The following is a 20790-nucleotide window of genomic DNA, read 5'->3' as shown; positions in this document are numbered from 1 at the left end:
GAGTGACATTAAGAAAGATGAGAGCAGGCGCTCCGTAGTCAGCAAACACCGATTGATGCATGGGCACGATTTCAAATGGTCCACTGCCAAAGTTTTGCATAGGGAGAAAAATGTGAGAAAGAGAATGATAGCGGAGATGTTTTATATAAAAAAACATAACAATACGATCAATCTCCAAAAAGACACCGAGAATCTTAATCCGCTATATGACCGAATTATAAGTGCTACATAACATTTCTCTCTTTGTTTGTTTTTCTTCTGCGACCCACTCTTGTACTCTGTATTTTTAAGTAGTTCGATGCCGTCCTCTGACTCGGAATGACTGCTCTCACATGTCTCCGTTCCGGTTACCTCTTAACCCTGTGCTACATCGCATTGTTAATTCAGGATGGATCGAGACTCCTTTATTTTAATAATTAGACAACATCGAAATCTGACAAAGTGATAAACTGCAAGAAATTCACGTGCGACTAATATAAGATAGGTATATATTTTCCGTTCCTACGCCCTTTGTTCCTTGTTGCGATATATTATTATGTAACATGACTTCGTAGGTTTAGTACTCTTGATAAGGACACAAAACAAGTGTCGAAACGTCGAGGATTGAATTAATGTAAAGCGTCAGTTTGGTCAAATAATACCGCTTATTAAATTTCACTGACGAAGAAAAGAAGTTTTTAATTTAAATTGATTAAAATACTTACCAGAACTTTCATGCATACTTTCAGATTTCTTCGATTCAACGTTCAAAGGGGGTTCGTTTTTTAAAGAAAATATTACGAACTCTTACTCTTTTTCTCATTCTTATTCTTCTTACTCTTCTTCTTCCTCTAGTGTAGCAGCAGAACATTCCTTTAGCGAGTCTGAATCTGTTCTTGGATCTGTTCCAAATTCTTCAGAATGTGCTACTCCATCAACTCAGCGACAACAGAGGAAAATGGACTTCAAGGAAAGAGACTTATGATCTGCGAAAGAAACTGCTTTCGGTGGAACAAGAGCGAGTTGAAATAATGACCGAATTGAAAAAGAGCATCGACGACAATAACAAAATTCAGCAGGAGAAGAACAATCTTTTGAAGAAAGTATTATAAAAAATGTAAAACTAAGTTTTTTTATTTTCTAAAACATGATGTCATGTCACATCACATGACAACATGATATCTCATGTCATGACATGATGTCATGTCACATCACATGATGATATGACATGATATGTCATGTTATGTCATAATTTTTTTTCTAAATTTTAGACTAAACTTTAGACTAAACTAAATTTTAGAATAAACATGGATATTTATTAAAACATAAGGTTGTATATTTACTTAATGATATTTATAAAAAAGATCCATAGGTCGCTGGTTCAAATCCGGCTCGAAGGACCATTAAATGTGCGCGAGGCAGAGGAAGGATTGAAGTGGAGGCGTGTGAGAGGGGCTTATTTCAAAGGCGGTTTTGGTAGTCTATTTACAAGTATATTTACAGTTCTATTTACAGTTCTTCATTCCACGAAAAGCGACGCTTATTCCGCGAGCCACGGTTCGCGCCGCACAAATTATTGCTTCGCGAAAAACGACGGGTTATACACTGCTTGAATTGCCACTTAGGATTGGTAAGACCGTATAAGAAGCGAGTGCGAGCGGCGCGCGGAGGTTCGAGCTTCTTATAACCACGCGTCACGCATCCCCGGTAACGAGCCGAACAATTAGTCTAGCCAATCGGTCGCCGACCCACTGACGCGTCGTTCGATTTGAACTCAGCGACTTTCGGAGTCGGCAACCGATCAGCTGTTTTCGCCGTGGTCATGAGCTCCGTCCCGAATGTTTACGTCGCCTACTGAGACAAAGGGGATAGAGCAAGCACACGCAGAAAAACAAGAGATCGTTTCTCGGCTTCTCGAAGATTTCGAGAACAACGTCGGTCGTTCCCGAAATAATGCTGGGCTTGATATAGAATTCTCCTCGCGATTATTCACGCGGGATTAAGGTTCGATCGCGAACATTCCGCCCGCCTCGTATGGTGCAACCTACGATTTAATTTTCGCCGACGCGTATGCGCTTTGGGAGCCGCGTATTCGCCGAACCGGAAACTACTATTAACTTATAATTGCCTGAGTTTGCTTTCGACGCGATTTCTTTTACGCGACTATTTCGCTCGAGCATTCAGCTGATGCGGGAGATATGTGCTGCTTTAATTTTACTTTACACATATAACATATACAGCGATCGCGACAGTAAAAGGACGATTTTGCGATTATTCCTCGCTTCCCGGTGCGTCGCAATCCGGGAGGAGGACGAGCTTGCTCACGGGCCGCGTGAGCGTCGATGCCGCCGTCCGAACTTTGACGACGCGAACCTGGCTGTCGTCTCCCGAGAGTAGCTCCTCGATCCGGGCGAGAGGCCACTTGGTCGGGGGTGTCGTCTCGCTTCTCACGAGGCACAAGCGACCCGCTCGCACCTCCGCGTCGGCCTTGAGCCATTTCGGCCGATGAGCCAGCGTCTGCAGGTACTCCCGGGACCACCGTGCCCAGAAATGGTCTCGCATCTGCTGGACCTGTTGCCAGCGAGACAATCGGGCCGTTTTTTCCTCCGTCAGTGACGGTTCTGGCACGACGCTGAGGGCCGAGCCTATGAGGAAGTGACCGGGAGTGAGCGGGCTGAGGTCCTCAGGATCGTCCGTCAAGGCCTGCAGTGGACGGGAATTCAGGCACGCCTCTACCTGAGATAGTAACGTGGCCATCTCCTCGTAGGTGAGCGTCGCCTCGCCAATCACTCGCCGCAAGTGATGCTTGGTCGACTTGACGGCCGCTTCCCAGATACCGCCAAAGTTAGGCGCCGCGGGGAGATTGAAGCGCCATGAGATCCTCTCCTCGGCGACGCGCTCGACGATGCGTCGGCCCTCCTGGCCGCCTGCAGAGAATAGATTGCGTAATTGCGCGTCGGCACCGACAAAATTTGTGCCGCGGTCGCTGTACAGCATTTGGCACAGGTCTCGGCGGGAGACGAATCGGCGCAGAGCAGCCAGGAATGCGTCGGCGGTGTAGTCCGAGGCCACGTCGAGGTGTACAGCTCTGGAACACAGACATACAAACACGACAATAAATGCTTTAGAGGCCCGTTGGCCTCGTCCCTTGGAAGTCCTCAGCCACACTGGTCCGGCGTAGTCGACTCCCGTGTTCAGGATTGGTCGAGCGGGGGTTACCCTTGGGCCAGGGAGGCTTCCCATGAGAGGCTGCGGGGAGGCCGCCCACCATCGCACGCACGTCACGCAACGCCGAAGACACCCCTTGACCAATGTACGGCCGCGAGGAACCCAGTACTCCTGGCGAAGGGCCCCGAGGGTCATCTGCACTCCTCCGTGCAACGTCCGCCGGTGGCACGCCTCCACGATAAGCCTCGTTAAGTGCGACGGTCCCGGCAAGATTACGGGGTGTCTAGCGTCGTAAGCGAGCATGGTGTTCTTGAGTCGACCGCCGACGCGGAGCAGGCCTCGCTCGTCCAGGAAGGGGCTCAGTGGGGCGATGGAGCTGCGCGCCGGCAGCGGAGAGCTCTTTCTGAGAGCCGTCGTTTCCCCCTTGAAGTGCCTGGATTGAACCGAGCCGATCCAACCCACTATGGCGTCGTTGAGCTCCTCGCGTGTTAGTGCGGGACCAGCGGAGGCATCGGGCTGTTTCTCGTTGGTGGGCCGCCTCGCCCGCAGGCACCGCAGCCAACGACGGCACCAAGCTGTCGTCCGTGATAAGCTCGTCAGGGACGAGTGCCTCGTCAGCATCTCGGGCTCCTCCGTGGCGGTCGCCACGGCATGTATGTGAGAGCGCCGTTCCGGGAGGTCGACCGGTATATCGTCGTCCAAGGGGGCCGTCCACGGACCTGTCTCAGATCGGAGCCAAGCCGGCCCCTGCCACCAGAGAGGGTGTTCCACGAGCTCCCGTGGTAAGAGCCCCCGGGAGGCACAGTCGGCGGGGTTTTCACGCCCGGGAACGTGATGCCAACAGGCGTCAGGGAACGTGATGCCAACAGGAAGAGTGAGCTGGATCTCGCTCACTCTGTTCGCCACGTATGTTTTCCAGGAGGCCGGATGGCCTCGAATCCAGCCCAGCACCACGGTCGCGTCAGTCCACAGATGAGTCGGATCCTCTTCGATCTTGAGGACCCGCCGAGCGTGATCGGCGAGTCGGACGAGTAAGGCGACAGCGTTCAGCTCCAGTCGAGGAAGACTGACCTGCTTCAAAGGAGCGACTTTGGTTTTCGCCGCCACGAGGCTCACGGCCACTTCGCCGCTCGAGCTCTCGGTCCGCAGGTAGATCACTGCCGCGTACGCCTTTTCCGAGGCGTCGGCGAATCCGTGAAGTTCGCGTCTGACACCCTCTTGGTCGCTTCTCAACCATCGGGACACTCGGATCGTTTCCAGCAGAGGCAGCCCGGTTTGGAATTCGAGCCATCGTCGGACGTCGGTGTCAGGGAGCTGCGTGTCCCAATCCAATCCCAGCAACCAAATGGACTGAAACAAGATTTTAGCTAATACGGTAGTAGGGGCGAGCCATTCCAGCGGATCGAATAGCCGAGCGGCTAAAGATAAGACCGATCGCTTCGTAATAGCCTCCAGTTGGGTCAGTTGCTTCGAGTAGGCGAACTGGTCTTCGTGCGGATGCCAGCGCAGCCCGAGGGTCAAGTGGCTCTCTCCCGGCAGCCACCACCGGGGCTCGCGTTGAAGGCGATCCTCAGGAGGGACTTCATCGAGTATCGACGCCTCGTTCGCCGACCACTTCTTGAGCGGGAAGCCGCCCGCCATGCAGAGTCCAGCTGACGACGGATCTCCTTGGCCCTCGAGATCGTGTCCGCGCCAGACAATACGTCGTCCATGTATGTCTCCAGTAGAAGAGCGATAGCTCCTAGCGGGAACTCAACTCCCTCGTCTTTGGCCAGCTGATGGAGCGTGCGAATTGTCAGGAACGCCGAACCAGCAAGCCTGTACGTGAGCGTGTTCAAGAGGAACTCCAGCAATACATCGGTAGAACTCTCACGCCAGACTATGCGCTGCAGATCCCTGTCCTCCGGGTGAACTTCGATCTGCCAGTACATTTGTTCAATGTCCGCCGCGAAAACAAACCGGTGACGCCGCCACCGTAGTAAGATCTCTGCCAAAGCCGGCAGCAAGTTCGCCCCGGTCTGCAGATGCTTATTTAGCGTCGCTCCCGTCGGCAACGCGGAAGAGCCATTGAAGACGACTCGCAATTTCGTCGTCACGCTGGTCTCTTTCATCACTCCGTGGTGGGGCAGATAACAGACGGGCATTTTCGTCGGATCGACCGGGGGATCGACAGGCGTCATATGCCCGAGCTCTACATATTGACGCATGAAGTCCGTATACCGCGCATGGAAGGGAGCATCCCGCACGAACTTCGCTTCCATGGCCTTCATCACGCGAACGGCCGCGCGGCCCGTACCGTGGAGATCCGGCATCGGCTCGATGACGGGGAGTCGCACGACGTAGCGTCCGTCAGGTTTACGCGAGTGAGTACGCGCGAAATGCTCCTCACACTCCTGCTCAGCTTGCGAGAGTGGTCCAGTCGCCGACGGGACCTCCTCCTGCTCCCAAAATCGCCTCACTAATTGCGACAGATCGTCCTCGACACGGCACTGATAGGATTGCGCGACGTGACTCGAAGCACCTTCACCAATAGCGCCGGACAGAATTCAGCCGAGAGTCGTGTTTTGCGCGACGGGCTCGCGGCTACCCCCCTTGCGAAGTCCCTCCTGCAATATTACCGCGTAAACGTCGGCACCGAGGAGGATGTCCACCGAGTCGGACGCGCTAAATTCGGGATCCGCCAGTTCCAGACCCCGAAGATGAGTCCACGCGTCAGCGCCGGCCTCGACACCGCCGGCGTATATTGTGAGCCGGGGGAGTACGAGCGCGGAGACTGACATCGCGGGGCCGTCGGTTCGCGGCGCGAGCGTCAACGATACGCGTCCTTTTGCGACGGCCGTTTTCTGTCCGCCGACGCCGAATATCGAAACCGACGTGCAAGAACGCGGTAACTTTAGTCTTTGCGCGAGGCGCTTGGTCACAAGGGACGACTCCGATCCCTGGTCGACCAGCGCGCGAGCGCGATGCAAGGTGCCGAACCGGTCGGCTACGCGAACGCGAGCGGTGGCGAGGAGCACCGCGCTCGGCTTTACGGCAAGTCTTTGAGCCGCGTGAACCGTCTTTGCGACCTCGACCTCGCGGCACGCATCGTGGACGGAAGTGTGGTGGCGTGCGCCACACGCCGCACATCCCTTCTTCGACGCGCACTCACTGACCTTGTGAGAACCGAGGCAGTTCAGGCACAGGTTCTTGTCGTCGACGAGCTGCCTCCGTTCCTGTGCCGTTTTCCCCTTGTAGTTCTCACAGAACATAAGGATATGGTCCTTTTGGCAGCATTGGCAACGTCCTCGCTTGGCGTCAGTATTTCCCTCCTGCTTTCGAGCGAGGTGAGTTTGCGCGGATTTGGCACCTCCGTTCGCGGCCTTGCTGGCGGCTCCGTCGACTTTAGCGGGCTGCATCGACTCGAGCGTATGCAGCTGTCGATCGAGGAATTGCTCGAGAGTCGCGTACGTCGGAGGCTCGGTCGTGTCGCCGATCGACGTCTCCCACTCGCGACGCGAACGCGGATCTAGGAGCTCGACCGCTAGATATACGAAGAGGTCCTCGCTACGGTTTATCGGCCGACCGATACTCGCCAACGAACTGACCGTTGCCTTGACGCCGTGGAAAATTTTGCGAAGCTCGACCGCCGATTCACTCTTCATCTTCGTTAGCGCAAGGAAGTTAGACAAATACGCGCGGGTGAGAAGTCGCTTGTTCTCGTAATACGCGTTTAATACGGCCCACGCACTGTCATAATTCTCGGCCGTTGTCGCGATATTCCGAACTAATAATTCAGCCTCACCTTTTAAGGAAGTTTTGAGGTAGTACAACTTCTCTACTGGGGTCGTGTTCGCGTCCCGGCCGATGATGGAGTGGAAGAGGTCGCGGAACGACGGCCAGTCCTCGTATTTGCCCGAGAAGTGCGGCAGCTGAATCCGCGGCAACGTGGTGCGAGGAGTCGTCGTCGCCGTCTCCGAAGTCTCACTCTTAGCTGCGGCCTCCTCCCTCGCCTTGTGCGACCGGATGACGTCTAGGAACATTCCTTTCTGCGTCACGAAAGTCTCCTCCACCAATGTCGGGAGGTCTTGCTTTTTATAGTCGGTGGCGGCGAGAGTCTCTGGAGGCATTAAGAGCAGCTTGCTGTGTTGCTCCTCGAATTTGCTCCAGTTCGATTCCTTGGAGGGCTTGGAGGCGAGCGTCCACCAGCCCCATTGTAAACCTTGCGCCTCCCGCTTTCTTCAGGTTATCGTAGGCGCGGGCTATGCGGCCGTGCAGTTCGTTCTGCGAACGGATAAGCCCTTCCATCTCAGTGTTGCTCATCTTCGTCTTCCAGGCGGTCACTCGTAGCACGAGAAGCTCGCCCTTGTCCACTCACTCGCGACGCGGATATCGATCGCGAAATCCGGCTCGAAGGACCATTAAATGTGCGCGAGGCGGAGGAAGGATTGAAGTGGAGGCGTGTGAGAGGGGCTTATTTCAAAGGCGGTTTTGGTAGTCTATTTACAAGTATATTTACAGTTCTATTTACAGTTCTTCATTCCACGAAAAGCGACGCTTATTCCGCGAGCCACGGTTTGCGCCGCACGAATTATTGCTTCCCGGAAAACGACGGGTTATACACTGCTTGAATTGCCACTTAGGATTGGTAAGACCGTATAAAAAGCGAGTGCGAGCGGCGCGCGGAGGTTCAAGCTTCTTATAATTACGCGTCACGCATCCCCGGTAACGAGCCGAACAATTAGTCTAGCCAATCGGTCGCCGACCCACTGACGCGTCGTTCGATTTGAACTCAGCGACTTTCGGAGTCGGCAACCGATCAGCTGTTTTCGCCGAGGTCATGAGCTCCGTCCCGAATGTTTACGTCGCCTACTGAGACAAAGGGGATAGAGCAAGCACACGCAGAAAAACAAGAGATCGTTTCTCGGCTTCTCGAAGATTCCGAGAACAACGTCAGTCGTTCCCGAAATAATGCTGGGCTTGATATAGAATTCTCCTCGCGATTATTCACGCGGAATTAAGGTTCGATCGCGAATATAAACGTTTATTTTATTTTTATAAATTGGTTTGTTACAAACTTATTTATAAATCAGCTACAATAGCATTCTTCTTTTCTATTGCTTTTTGCATCTCAAACCTGTCCTGGACTTTATTTTGCTTATAGATATCGATTACAGGAGCATCGTCGTTATTGTTCATCCTTTCATTATAGTTTTCTATTTCTCTATTGTCAATTATAAAATTGTGGATCATGCATGTAGCCGTTATAATTGTGTTTCCAAAGCCTGGATCAGAAATGTCTAAATATTTCAAACGCTTAAATTTTACAAGTAATTCGAATGCGCGCTCAATGATTGAGCGAATAGAACTTATTGTTAGTCTGACATTATAGCGAATGTGAGCCGCGGGAAGATGCACATTATCCCGAAATGGGGTCATTAAATTTAACATTAACGGATATGCGCAGTCTCCAATTAAATGTTGGCGCTGAAGGAAAATTGGATTCTCTCTGTCCGTCAACATTTAAAATAGTCTACTATTTCTGAACACGCGTGCATCGTGCATCCTTCCTGGCATACCTATAAATACATCGATGAACCGTGCAGAATGATCGCAAGCCCCTGTAAGAAATTTTTTTCTTAATTTATTTTGAAAGATTACATAATGTTAGCGCACGGTATCATTCATACAATCCACGATCGCTCTGCGTTAACATAGGGCGCTGACATCTGGTGTCTATTAACAGCACTAACTCGGACTGCATACTCGCGCCTTTTCTATGTACGCCCGCGAGCCCACGCATTCTTCCCGCTTGTACACGTCGCTTGTCGTATTCGTTGTTATTAAGTAAACGTGTTTAGTGCAAACTGCCATGTTTTTCCACCGGCTAGGGATAGGAGGGATCCACGATAACTCTAACAGGTTATGGGCCCAGGTGCGCCGCGTCGAAATAGTAAAAAGTGTCAGTTACGGCAAAAGCTAACCTGTTCAATCATGAACACCGCGGGCGTGACGCAAATCGAGTGTCTCGGAAAGAACAACTACGATACGTGGAAACTCCACATGGAAGCTCTCCTCGTCAAGAATGATGCCTGGCCGTACGTGAGCGGCGAGCTCGCGAAACCCGAAGTCGTGGCCGGCGACGCCGCGTCGGAAGCCGCGCGAAAAGCATGGGAAAGGAGCGATGGTAAGACAAAATCCGATATCATTCTGGCGATCGGCAGTTCCGAGCTGAAGCAAATCAAAGGCTGCGCTACTGCGCATGATGTTTCATCTAATGCTTCATCGAATGGAGGAAGGCAGCGACGTTCGTAAACATATAAATAAGTTGTTCGATGCAGTCGATAAATTACAAGACATGCAAGTCGAAATACATCCCGATGTATTGGCAACAATGCTTTTATCTAGTCTGCCGGGGAGTTTCGATAATTTCAGATGCGCAATTGAAGCTCGCGATGAATTGCCCGCGCCCGACACCTTGCGTGTTAAGATTGTCGAGGAAAACGAGGCGCAAAAGGGCGAGACACACAATACTGGTGCCAAGGCTATGTTCGTAAATAAACATAAGGACCGAAAACGCGACATCAAGCCGATCGCGCATAAACGCAAGGACAACACACAAGCGGACGACAAAGGCGTTAGTAAAATTCGCTGTTACAAGTGCAATAAACAAGAGCACAAGGCTGCAAATTGCGTCTCCAAAAGCGATAAAAACTAGTCAGCGAAAAGTGCCGAGCAAGTGTCGTTACGTGCAGACGTCGCTTTACAAGCCAGCGCGATCAAGCCACGTCAAATGTGGTGTTTAGACAGCGGCGCTACTACACATCTCTGTGGTGATCTAGAGGCATTCTACGAGATAAGCGATTCAAGACCGGGAAAGTTGAATCTGGCGAACAGTGCTTCAACCGAAACGACCGCTGAGAGCAAAGTGATGGTCACGGCCGACGTGAATGGAGAAAATAAACTCGTGTCACTAAGCAAAACTTTACACGCGTTCCGGACCTATTTACTGCACAAAAATGTCCGTGAGCAAGATAACGGATAGCGGTTTCAACGTACTATTCTCTAAAGAGAACGCGAAGGTACTGGACAAAAACGAAGGCGTCAAGCTGGTCGCGGACAAAATTGGCGGTCTTTATTTCGCGCGTGAAATCAAGGATGAATCCGATTCAGAATCTAGCTGCGCGCTATCCACATCAGTCAACCTCTCGGATTTTGAGCTGTGGCACCGCAGGCTTGGCCACGTAAACGCAAGAGATCTCATCGAAACGCAGCGACATGGAACTATCAACGGCTTGAAATTCGATGCTAAGGAGTTTACCTGCGAAATCTGCCTCAAAGGAAAGATGACTCGCGCACCTTTCCCCAAGAAGTCCAACAGAGTTTCGGAACTACTCGATTTGGTCCATTCGGATGTTTGCAGCCCCATGCGGGTCGAATCAATGAAGAAGACAAGATATTTCGGTAAAAGTTTACAGTAACTTACACAGCTCGGATTACTTTGACCTTGACATATGTTGTCAAGGACATAATACCGAGTAACTTTTCCTTATAACTTAATCGGCGGTCGCTTTTTATTAAAAAGTTATTAACAAAAAAGGTTTGGCGACCTCACCGATTTCAATGACCTTGATATATGTTGTCAAGGTCATGACCCCGAGTGACCTTCAGAAGGTTTTAGCTGTTGCTCGTTCGTCGTTAAAAAGTTATTAACAAAAAAAGTTTGGAAAATACGTAGGTTAGATGACGCGCTTTACAAGTATTTAACTGTTTAAAGCGCGTCACTAATCTACATAGGTTAGATGACGCGCTTTAACAGTATTTACGTGTTTAAAGCGCGTCAACTTACCCATGCGTAAACTATTTCGGGGCTACCGCACCTCCCCCGAAAGCAGGGGGGTGTGGGTGAACTTCGGTTCACGTGAAAGTATATGCGTGAACTATTTCGGGGCTGCCGCACCTCCCCCGAAAGCGGGGAGGGGGTGTGGTTGAACCTCGGTTCGCGTGAAAAGTGTATGCGTGAACTATTTCGGAGCTACCGCACCTCCCCCGAAAGCAGGGGGGGGTGTGGTGAACCTCGGTTCGCGTGAAAAGTATATGCGTGAACTATTTCGACATATATATTAGTCCGTTATGCCTTCCAATACTCAAAATAGCTGCTATATTTTTCAAACTTTTTTTATTTATAACTTTTTAATAAGCAGCGACCGCCGACTAAGTTATAAGGAAAAGTTACTCAGTATTATTTCCTTGACAACATATGTCAAGGTCAAAGTAATCCGAGCTGTGTAAGTTATTGTAAACTTTTACCGATATTTCATCAAATTACCTTCTGTCGAGGAACAAACTGACGAAGAGGATGACGACGAGGACACTGTTCCAGACCCGCCACAGGTCTCATCCAGGGGGCGAGGAAGACCGAGGATCCTGAGGACCGGAGAGAGAGGAAGACCCCGAAAGGTCTATACGCCCGCCGTTGAGGATGCCAGGTATGCTGAGGAGGATATAGTCGCTCTTATATCCGAGGTACCGATAAAACAGGCATTATCGTGTCCAGAGGCTGAGGAGTGGCAGGATACCATGGTATCGGAAGTCAAATCGGTTTTACGTAACAATACGTGGGAACTCATTGATCGACCAAAGAATTCTACCACCATTGGGAGTCGCATTGTCTTGCGGAATAAGTTCAACCCGCACGGAACGCTCGACTGGTCGCTCAGGGATTTAGCCATCAGCCTGGTCTACATTTCAAAAAGACCTTTGCGCCTGTAGCCCGTCAAGGATCGATACGCCTGATTGCGTCGTTAGCTGCTCGTCTTGGGATAAAGATGCACCAATTCGACATAACGACCGCTTACTTGAACGGAGATATCGACGAACGAATTTTGATGGAACCTTCAAAGCAATTGGCTAGAGTATTGAGGACGATCTCAGAAGACAAGAACGATCAAGATCTGGCCCTCGAAGCTGATCAGATGTTGCAGGATTTGTTAAACGGGGACAAGGTGTGTCTCCTGAAGAAATCTTTTAGTCATCTTAGGTTTTCTGTGCAAAAAAAATTCAAAACTACTTTTTTTTTAATCGCTTTATTGTTTTAAATAACTTATTAAAAATAGAGAACGATATCGGCAAGGCTAAAAAAAGTTATTCAAGGTCAAAGGTCACGAAAATCAGTTTTTTGCGAAAATCTCGTTTTGTATGGCTCGGAGGTCAATTAAGGTTATTACAAAAAAGAAAAATCATGAAATTCTGTACAAAAATGATTATATTTATTTTTCACGTACGATGAACATTTTTAAGAAAAATAAGCGGTGAAGTTTCCGCGCAAGGCGTATGCTCCATTCCGTATAGCCTATACAAAGAATATTCATTTTTTACGTACAATGAACCGTTTGCGAAATACAAAGTGACGAATGTGTACGTCGAGCGTTGTATTCATTTCCGCACCACCTTTGAAGTAAAATACAAGGCGCGTTTTTTTTATGGTGTCCCCAGTAGGCCTTCTTTTTACATGGGTGAAATCTTCTACTACTGGAGTCCCCACGGAGTTGGGACGGCAACCGGTCATGAGGTCCGATCGGGGAGCGCCCGGGCACTTAGTCCCAGGCAACCAGTCACGGATCCCAATCGGGGAACGCCGCCACCCCTCCGGGATTTAACCAGTAGCTCCCCTGTTCGGGAAGAAGACCGCCCACCCCCAAAGCGGGGCGGGGGAGTGCCGGATTCCATGCGCGCGTATCGTTATCGGAGGATACTCCAGAAAGGCCGAAGCCTCTCTGAGCCTGCCTCCAGGAGATCACGCGCACATAGCCTACCGGCTAACACCCATGAGTGACCCTAACACTGCGCTATGCTGGGGGGGAGGCGGGAAAGGCATTGATCACATCCGTGGGCCCCCCCGCACCTCGCACCGTAAGACGATCGCTATCCTAATTTGTGACGGATGAGTGCCACTACTCTTATCCGCCACCTCTCTCTCCGGGGTTGCTTTCGCAGCGGGCGAGCGGTTACCCAGACCGCTCGCCCGCCCCCCCCCCGACGAAGGAGGGAGAAGGTACGGCCCTCCTAAAGAAGGCCGATTCCTTCCCCTCTTCGCGGCCCCGAGGTAAGGTCTAAGCCTCCCCCGGGACCCCGGCCCCCTGCCGTCGCGGATCGAGGGGGGCACCCATGGCGGAAACCCCGTGGAGAGTCCGCCCAAGCCCCTTCCGACCCGCTCCCAGCAGGAGGGCGGGGCCCACCCTCGTGAGTCCTGTCCACTTTTTTCTACTTTACCTGGGCTATGAACCCTTCTCTCTTTTATTTTAACACATCCTCCTTCTAAAAATTGGGTGGAGGGAGGTGCCTGCGCGTATTGAAGAAGGGACGCCGCCCTTGTCGGAAAACGACGCCCCCCGCCCCCCGCCCCCGCCCAGTTGTCTTATCCTATGCTCCCATTGGGAGCCGTGATCAGTGTCCCACTTGGGGACTTTTTTCAATCCTCCTCGCTGTCGGATTGAGGACGAGGGGCGGCTTCTCCCCTCCTCATCCTTTCGTCCGCCTCCTTCTGCGACATAACTTGGTCGCAGAAGGAGACAAACCTTCTCCAATTCTCTCTACCTTTCTCTCCCGGTTGGACCGCCGCAGCAACGACGGCCGACAGGGAGAGGTCCTCTCCGATTCCTGCCCGGAGGGCACGACGCTCTTCTGCCCACGCTGGACAATCCTCCAGCGTGTGCTGCGCCGTGTCCGCCCCTTCCGGGCAGTAGTGGCAGCGTGTGGTACGCTCTTTCCCGATGCGGTGCAGGTAGGTGCCGAAACATCTGTGGCCTGTCATTACCTGCACCGCGTGGAAGGCAATATATCTTTTCTTATTGCCTTCCACCCACTCCTCAAACATTGGTTGGATGGCCTCTGAGACCCTCCTCCCCTAGACCCGCCGTGGATCCTCTAACCATTCTTTCCAAGGACGGAGGAGAGTTCCCTTTGCTTGAAGCTTCAGCTCCCACCTGATCCTCGGCGGGACTTCCCCGAGTCTCTCCCTGACCCTGCTGACCGCCTCGTACACTTCGGCGCACGATTTAGCCAGCAGATGTATCGGGAGAATTCCCGCGAGGGTTCAGGGTGGTCGCCCTCACGTGGGAGACGTTCCGATAGGCCCTGGCGGCCCTAATTGCGATAACGCGCTGAACGGCCGCCATTTGCCTATTAAGGCGGGAGGTCTCCCCTACCTTCTCCCACCATATATCTCCCACTGAGTGGACCGTCGCCACGTAGAGGCGACGCACGCGCCCGCCGGTCTCGCCGATGTTCGGCAACAGCCTCACCAAGTTGTTGGCGACCTGCTTGGGTGACGCGCGGGCGACGTGCTCACCGAAGCTCCTTGTGCCATCCAGCCACATCCCCAGATATTTGAGGTGAGGAGTGGTCGGGACTTTCACCCCTCCTATTCGGAGATTGAGCCCCTCTGGCGGTAGGCCCCTTTTGTAAGACCCGCGGCGATTGTAAAACAATGTTGCCTGGGTCTTTTGTGGGGCTACCTTCAGGCCCAGTCTCTCGATCGAGCGCACAACACATGCTGCTGCCACATTGGCCAGCCTAAACAGCTCCTGTCAGCCCTCCCCGCTGACTCCCAGGTACACATCGTCCGCGTAACCTGAGAGCCAGCACTCTTCGGGGAGGACTGTCCTGAGAACCCTGTCGTATGCGATGATCCACAACAGGGGTCCTAAAACCGACCCCTACGGGGCACCGCACTCTATTGACCGGACCCTTCCGTCCCGATCCGTGTACATAAGACCCCTGTTCCGAAAGTAATCTCGGATGACCTCAATTAAATAAGGGGGGACCCCAAAATGCCAGGGCCTCCCCTATCACCGGCCAGGGGAGAGAGTTGAAGGCGTTCATGACATTGAACGAGACGCCTATTACAACTCCCCCCCCCCTCAATCTCGGCCTCCATCCGGAGAGGACGCGTTTGATCGCGTCGATAGTCGATCTCCCTGCACGGAAGCCGAATTGGTCATCCGAGAGTCTTCCTTTGCCCTTCCGGGACAGGTGCTGGACGAGGCGTTCGGCTATTATTCTTTCAAAAATTTTGCCTGCCTTGTCTAGCAAGCACACGGGCCGGTAGGCGGACGGCGAACCCGCAGGTTTGGCCGCCTTCGGCAGGAGCACCAGGCTGGCCTCCTTCCACTTGTTGGGAAACCGGCCGACTCGCAAGCACGCGGTAAACACTTTCCGCATCTTGCCGGCCAGCCCCCCCGCGGCTAAGGTCCACGCTCTCCCCGGTATTCCGTCAGGGCCAGGAGCCTTGCCTCTCCTGACCCTGCGGAGAGCCCTCGACATTTCCTCCTCGTTGACCCCCCATTTTTCTTTCCATTCCGGCCCCGCCATCGCGGGGAACCGGACCTCTTCCCCACTGTCTTTAGGGAAGAGTTTGTCCACGACTTCGCGGACGAATGGAGGGTCTAGCGTCTCCGTAAGTGGGAGTGTGACCGGAACAACGAATGGAATGATAAAAACTGAAAATATAGCCACTTACTACTTGGGCTGAAATTACGGTCGCCACTGTATTTTCAGGCTTAAATACAGAAACCTGAGATGTATGCGTTGCCCCGTCCTTCCTCTCAGCGTAATGGCTGCCGTCTTCTACGTCGCGAACGTGTTCAAGGCCGTCGGCCACGCCCTTGTTAAGCGAAGCGTACTATGCGGTTATTTGGATAGGACGTTCACTGGGGTCGAAAATAATGACTCGTTGTTTATTATAAACAAATAACAATTTAATATTTCAAGGTTTACAGTATTCTCATGGATCGCGGACTCGTTCTCTCGCGCACTCTATTCACGACGAGTTGTCTCGAACGTAAGTACCGACGATGTAGAGCTAATTACGGCCATATGCCGTTTCGCGTGTGGTTATTGTGCTCGTGCTTATCGTAGACGGCTACGGGATAAGTGCACCGGACTCGATTTGTTATGCGCAACATGTATTGTGCTGACGCTTCGAAGGTTCACGGCGGACTGTCCGGGAGGAACGGGTCGAGTTCTCCTACTTCGATGCTAGCGCAGGCGTAAAGCCGCTCTTTTTGGCGCAAACAGGGTATCTGGAGCGCGCCAACATATTTCAGCCAATGGTATCGCTTGATGACGAGCGATACGATCCTTCTTTCAACGGCGCACCGTTCACCGCACGCTGAGCCGTTCTATTGGCTCAGCTCTCGTTGCTTTGAGATACTGAAACGAGATTGGACGGCGGACAGGGGCTCTCGCTTCGACCTTGGCGATGCGGCAACCAATGCCAGCCGTCGCAATTTGCACGATGTGCAAGTTTGCGGCGAGTCACTCGGACCGTTTCCGAGTGACCGAATATGGTCATTGTGACGTTCCCCGATGTAGCAGGTAAGTATTTATTCACTAGAATCAGATTTACTAATTCTCCTTTCTTTTTAGGTACCCGGACTTCGTAGGATCGTCTCACCCAATCAATGGACTGATAGGTAAGTATAGTAAAGACGGTACGTACATATAAGTTAATCATACCGCATGCAATGAAATATCGCTTAACATAATTGTTTCAACAGGGAAAAACATAAAATATAATTATACAGTGTAAATCGCGCGTTATCCTGGAATCTCGCTATTCTGAGCTGAGCTCGCTTCTCATTGGTCGGTTCGTCGCGCTTATCTAAGTAAGTCGCGCAATGCGCTCTCATTGGCTGAAGGCCTTGTGAAATCATAAAATGATCTGAAAAAATGTAAACTGAAATTAATATTAATCTGAATAAAATCGACCGGGATGCGTCCCATTGGTCGTCGTAATGCGACATTCTGTCGGAACTGTCAAAACTGTTCGAAACTCATAAATGAATATAAAAATACTTTAGATTGACGCTATTGGTCCTCGCTTGTACCCTCGGGCACTAATAATCGTAATACATGCAAAATTTTATAGAAATGGTTCATTGTTCCTCGGAAACCAATCGTGGATCGATCTCGCGACTTAATAATAAAATGTATAGTGTAAATATCATGGTGATTGTCTGTATGTCTGGAAATGTCATTATGACAGGAATAAAGATAATTAGGGTAACTATTACGTATTCTTTTAACTTCATGGTGTTAATCTTTTTTATGGTAGGTAATACGGTTCTGCTTTTGCTCCGTGTGAATATGCTAATAACAGAATGCAAACGATTGATATCGCAAACAATATAAATATGAATGACAAAACTATAATTCTGAATTTATCTGAATCCATCTCAAATGCTGGCCTGTGATTGGCTCTTGAATGACTCTACTCGAATCTCTGTGTTTAACTCTCTCAGGATTGCTGGGATTGGTAGGATGTGTATTTTGGGTAAGTATTTTGTGTAAAATGTTGTTTTAATGTTGTACGCTCTCTTAATAGCTAATACATGCAATATATGCAAAAGGAAATATAAAAACTACCCCTTTTGGGTATCGTCTCGCGTAACTCGCGTATAAACTCTCTCGAAATAAACTTTATCGTAATAAAATAATAAAAACATTACGCTGGGTAGATTCTAACGTAAAAGACATAAAATGTGACGCACAACCGGGACGTAAGTCTCTCATTGAGCACACGATGCCCCTGCTGCTATCTCTGGCGCCGTCTGGTCGGTCGCCTCTTCGTCGACTCTCTCCTCGTCTCCTGGTTGGCTGGCTGTCACGGTGTCAATTCCAGCGGGCTGTTTCCTGCACTCTCGTACGATCTGCTCGATTACGGCTTCGGAAACCTCCTCGAACAATTCCTGCTGCGTCGTGTCCTCGCTCATAAATATTTGGACCTCTCCCACAGTCAGGTTAACCGATTGGTCGGCTCCTCCCGTCAGCTCTGCAGCACCGAGATCCCCAGCTGACGCCGTTGACCCGTCCATATGTGTGGAAGTACCGCCGCTGCGTGGAGGGCTCGACTCTGGAACGGAGGCTTTAGCAACCGGTTCCAGGGGCGCCCAGGGCCTTAGCACAGTATATACAGTAGCGCAACTCTCCCGATTTCAGCGTGGATGAAAATGAACTGCACATGCGCGTGCGAGGTATATAACCAATCAGAGCACTGATATTCTGTCTCACTTCTGCTCACTTCCTCTCTGTATTTTCGCTCTTTGTCAGCACCGTTGAGATACTCCATGCAGGACATTTAAATGGCCGTTCAGTAAAAAGTGGCGGCAACGGACATCTGATGTGATCTGATGCGAGAAATAATAAAGTGATAAAGTCGTGAAGTGATAAGTCCTCAGTGAATAGTGTACAGGTGTTTAGTAAACGGTGCAAGAAAACCGAGAACAAATTATTTTTCTTACGGAGAATAGTTAATCTGTACAAAAATTGTACAGATTCTCGATTCTCTTATAAAGGAAAAGCACTTTGGTCTTAGCTTTGTTGCAGGTATTTGTGAAGAAATCTTGAGGGAAAATCTGAAAAAAAAAATGGCCCATCAATCAAGCGCGTGGTGTGTTATTCGGGAATGCAATAAAAATATTGTGGAAAAACGACATTTTTTTCGGTTTCCAAAGGAACATGAAAGGTATAATGATTTTATTTCATTTATTAATTATTATTTTTTAAAACAAGTATAAATTTACATATAAAATACTATTTTGATATTTCTAAATGTATGTATATTATTATGTGCATGCATATGTATATATTATTACAATATTTCTTTATATTTACAAATTTGAATAATATTTATAGATGGTTGCAATGGATACGTGCTTGTGAAAGATTTGATTTGGAAGCAATGGGTGCAGAATATGGCCATCGCAATTATCGATTGTGCCACTTACATTTTGAAGAAAAGTGGTACAAGATAAGTAAGAGTAGAGCTCATCTTCAACCAGATGCTGTACCAACAATATTTTTTGGAAGAAAGTAAGCCCATACACATCTTATAATGTATAATCTTTTCTATTCTAAATAATGTGGTTTTTTATATTCAATAGTATATTGTATATTAAACAATATCAAACAATATTTTTGATAATATACACATTAATTAATGATATTGCACATAATTTATAGCAATGCATGTATTACAACATCAGCAAATGAAAAGATGGATGAAGAGCTACCTGAAGAAGAAAATCTTTATATTTTACAACAAGGGGAAACAAATAGGTACTTAAATATCTGAAAATGTATTTATCTTTCTATTATAGATAGTATTTTGTTCTTATAATTAACTTTTTTTAGACATTCTTTATTTAGCAATGAAAAGTAATATTACATTAAAATGGTATGTTTCAGTGACTTACAGTCGAAATCATTCCCGCCTACAGAGCAGATGCCAAAATGTGATAAAGATGTCCATATTGCTAAGCCGTAAGTATTTGTATTTACATTATATACATACATATGTATTTTTATAATATATTATTTCTTTTATACAGTTTTTTATAATCAGTCTGTAGATTTTGATTTAAACTTACAACTTATTACATTCCATTTTATGTTTCTTTTCTTTTAAAAATTGCATTCTGCATTTAATATAACAAGACATAAATAATATTACGTGAGAGTAATTGTATTTATAAAAACATTTGTCTTATTTTAACATGTCTGCATATACATATAAGGAATACATGCATATATCAAGTAATTTTAAATAAATAAGGTTACCAATATCATCTCTATTTAATTATAATATTCAAATATAAGTTTTTCAAGATTTTATAATAAATATTTGGTTTATTTTATTTTTATATTTTTTTGTTATTGACATTTCTAAAATTGTAATTAATACTTCAACTTTCTTTCTAGAGTTTTACTATCTTTTTTTTGCTATAATATATGTATGTGTTATGTATAGGAGCACGTCCAGCAGCACACGCTCAATAAGAAGAGAAGAAAGTCCGCGGAAGAAAAAATTGCAGCAACGCATTGTACGATTACAAGGGAGAGTAAAAACACTGGACGAAAGAAACAGACGGCTTCAGAAGAAAGTGAAGATTTTAACTATAAGGAAGAAAAAAGCAGAAAAAGAGAAGCTTAAGGACCATGAGATTCTACGTCAATTAGGCTGTAAGTTTTTTTCTCCGACTTTCGCACGATTGTTATCTGCCCAAATTGATGCGCAAATTAAAAGCAAACGTGGAAGACGGTGTAGTTCCGAATTTAAACAATTTGCTTTAGGTATATACTTTCTAAGTCCGCTATGTTATAAAGAACTTCAAAAAGAATTAGCATTACCTGCCATACGCAGTCTACATAAGTTTACACAAACGTGGCAAATTAAACCCGGTATAAATGATGAAATTTTTGATGTGTTAGCTGTAAAGTTAAATTCATTGCCACTATTAGAACGTCATTGCATTTTGTGCATAGATGAAATGAGTCTATAAGCTCATTTATTTTACAATGTTTCACAAGATGAAATAATTGGTTTTCAAGATACCGGTAATGATCAGAAAGAACCGTTACCTGCAAAAAGTGTTTTAGTTATTATGGCACGTAGCATTGAAGGTAATTGGAAACTTCCCCTTTGCTTTTGTTTTGTCGAGAATGCATGTAAATTTAATGTATTGAAACCTATTCTATTTGATGTTATACGTAAATTACAACATTGCGGTGCTACTGTGCATGCTTTAATTTCGGACATGGGATCTAACTTTACACAACTATCCCGAGAATTAGGTATTTCTGTACAAAATTCAATCTTTTTAG

At 48.6% G+C, this 20790-nt stretch overlaps 1 protein-coding gene across 1 annotated transcript; it reads right to left on the bottom strand.

Moving 5' to 3' along the window:
- Window positions 1–2250: 2250 nt before the first annotated feature.
- LOC139824426 (uncharacterized) lies at window positions 2251–7256 on the bottom strand. The gene is made up of 3 exons (XM_071796959.1): window positions 5735–7256; window positions 4851–5668; window positions 2251–4761 (listed from the first exon to the last, which is right to left on the bottom strand). The coding sequence occupies exons 1-3, from the start codon at window positions 7254–7256 to the stop codon at window positions 2251–2253; spliced, it is 4851 nt and encodes a 1616-aa protein (XP_071653060.1).
- Window positions 7257–20790: the final 13534 nt, after the last annotated feature.

This window comes from Temnothorax longispinosus, unplaced genomic scaffold, assembly GCF_030848805.1.
Source record: "Temnothorax longispinosus isolate EJ_2023e unplaced genomic scaffold, Tlon_JGU_v1 HiC_scaffold_37, whole genome shotgun sequence".
NCBI lineage: Eukaryota > Metazoa > Arthropoda > Insecta > Hymenoptera > Formicidae > Temnothorax > Temnothorax longispinosus.
This window is presented reverse-complemented; position numbering and strand designations above follow the sequence as displayed.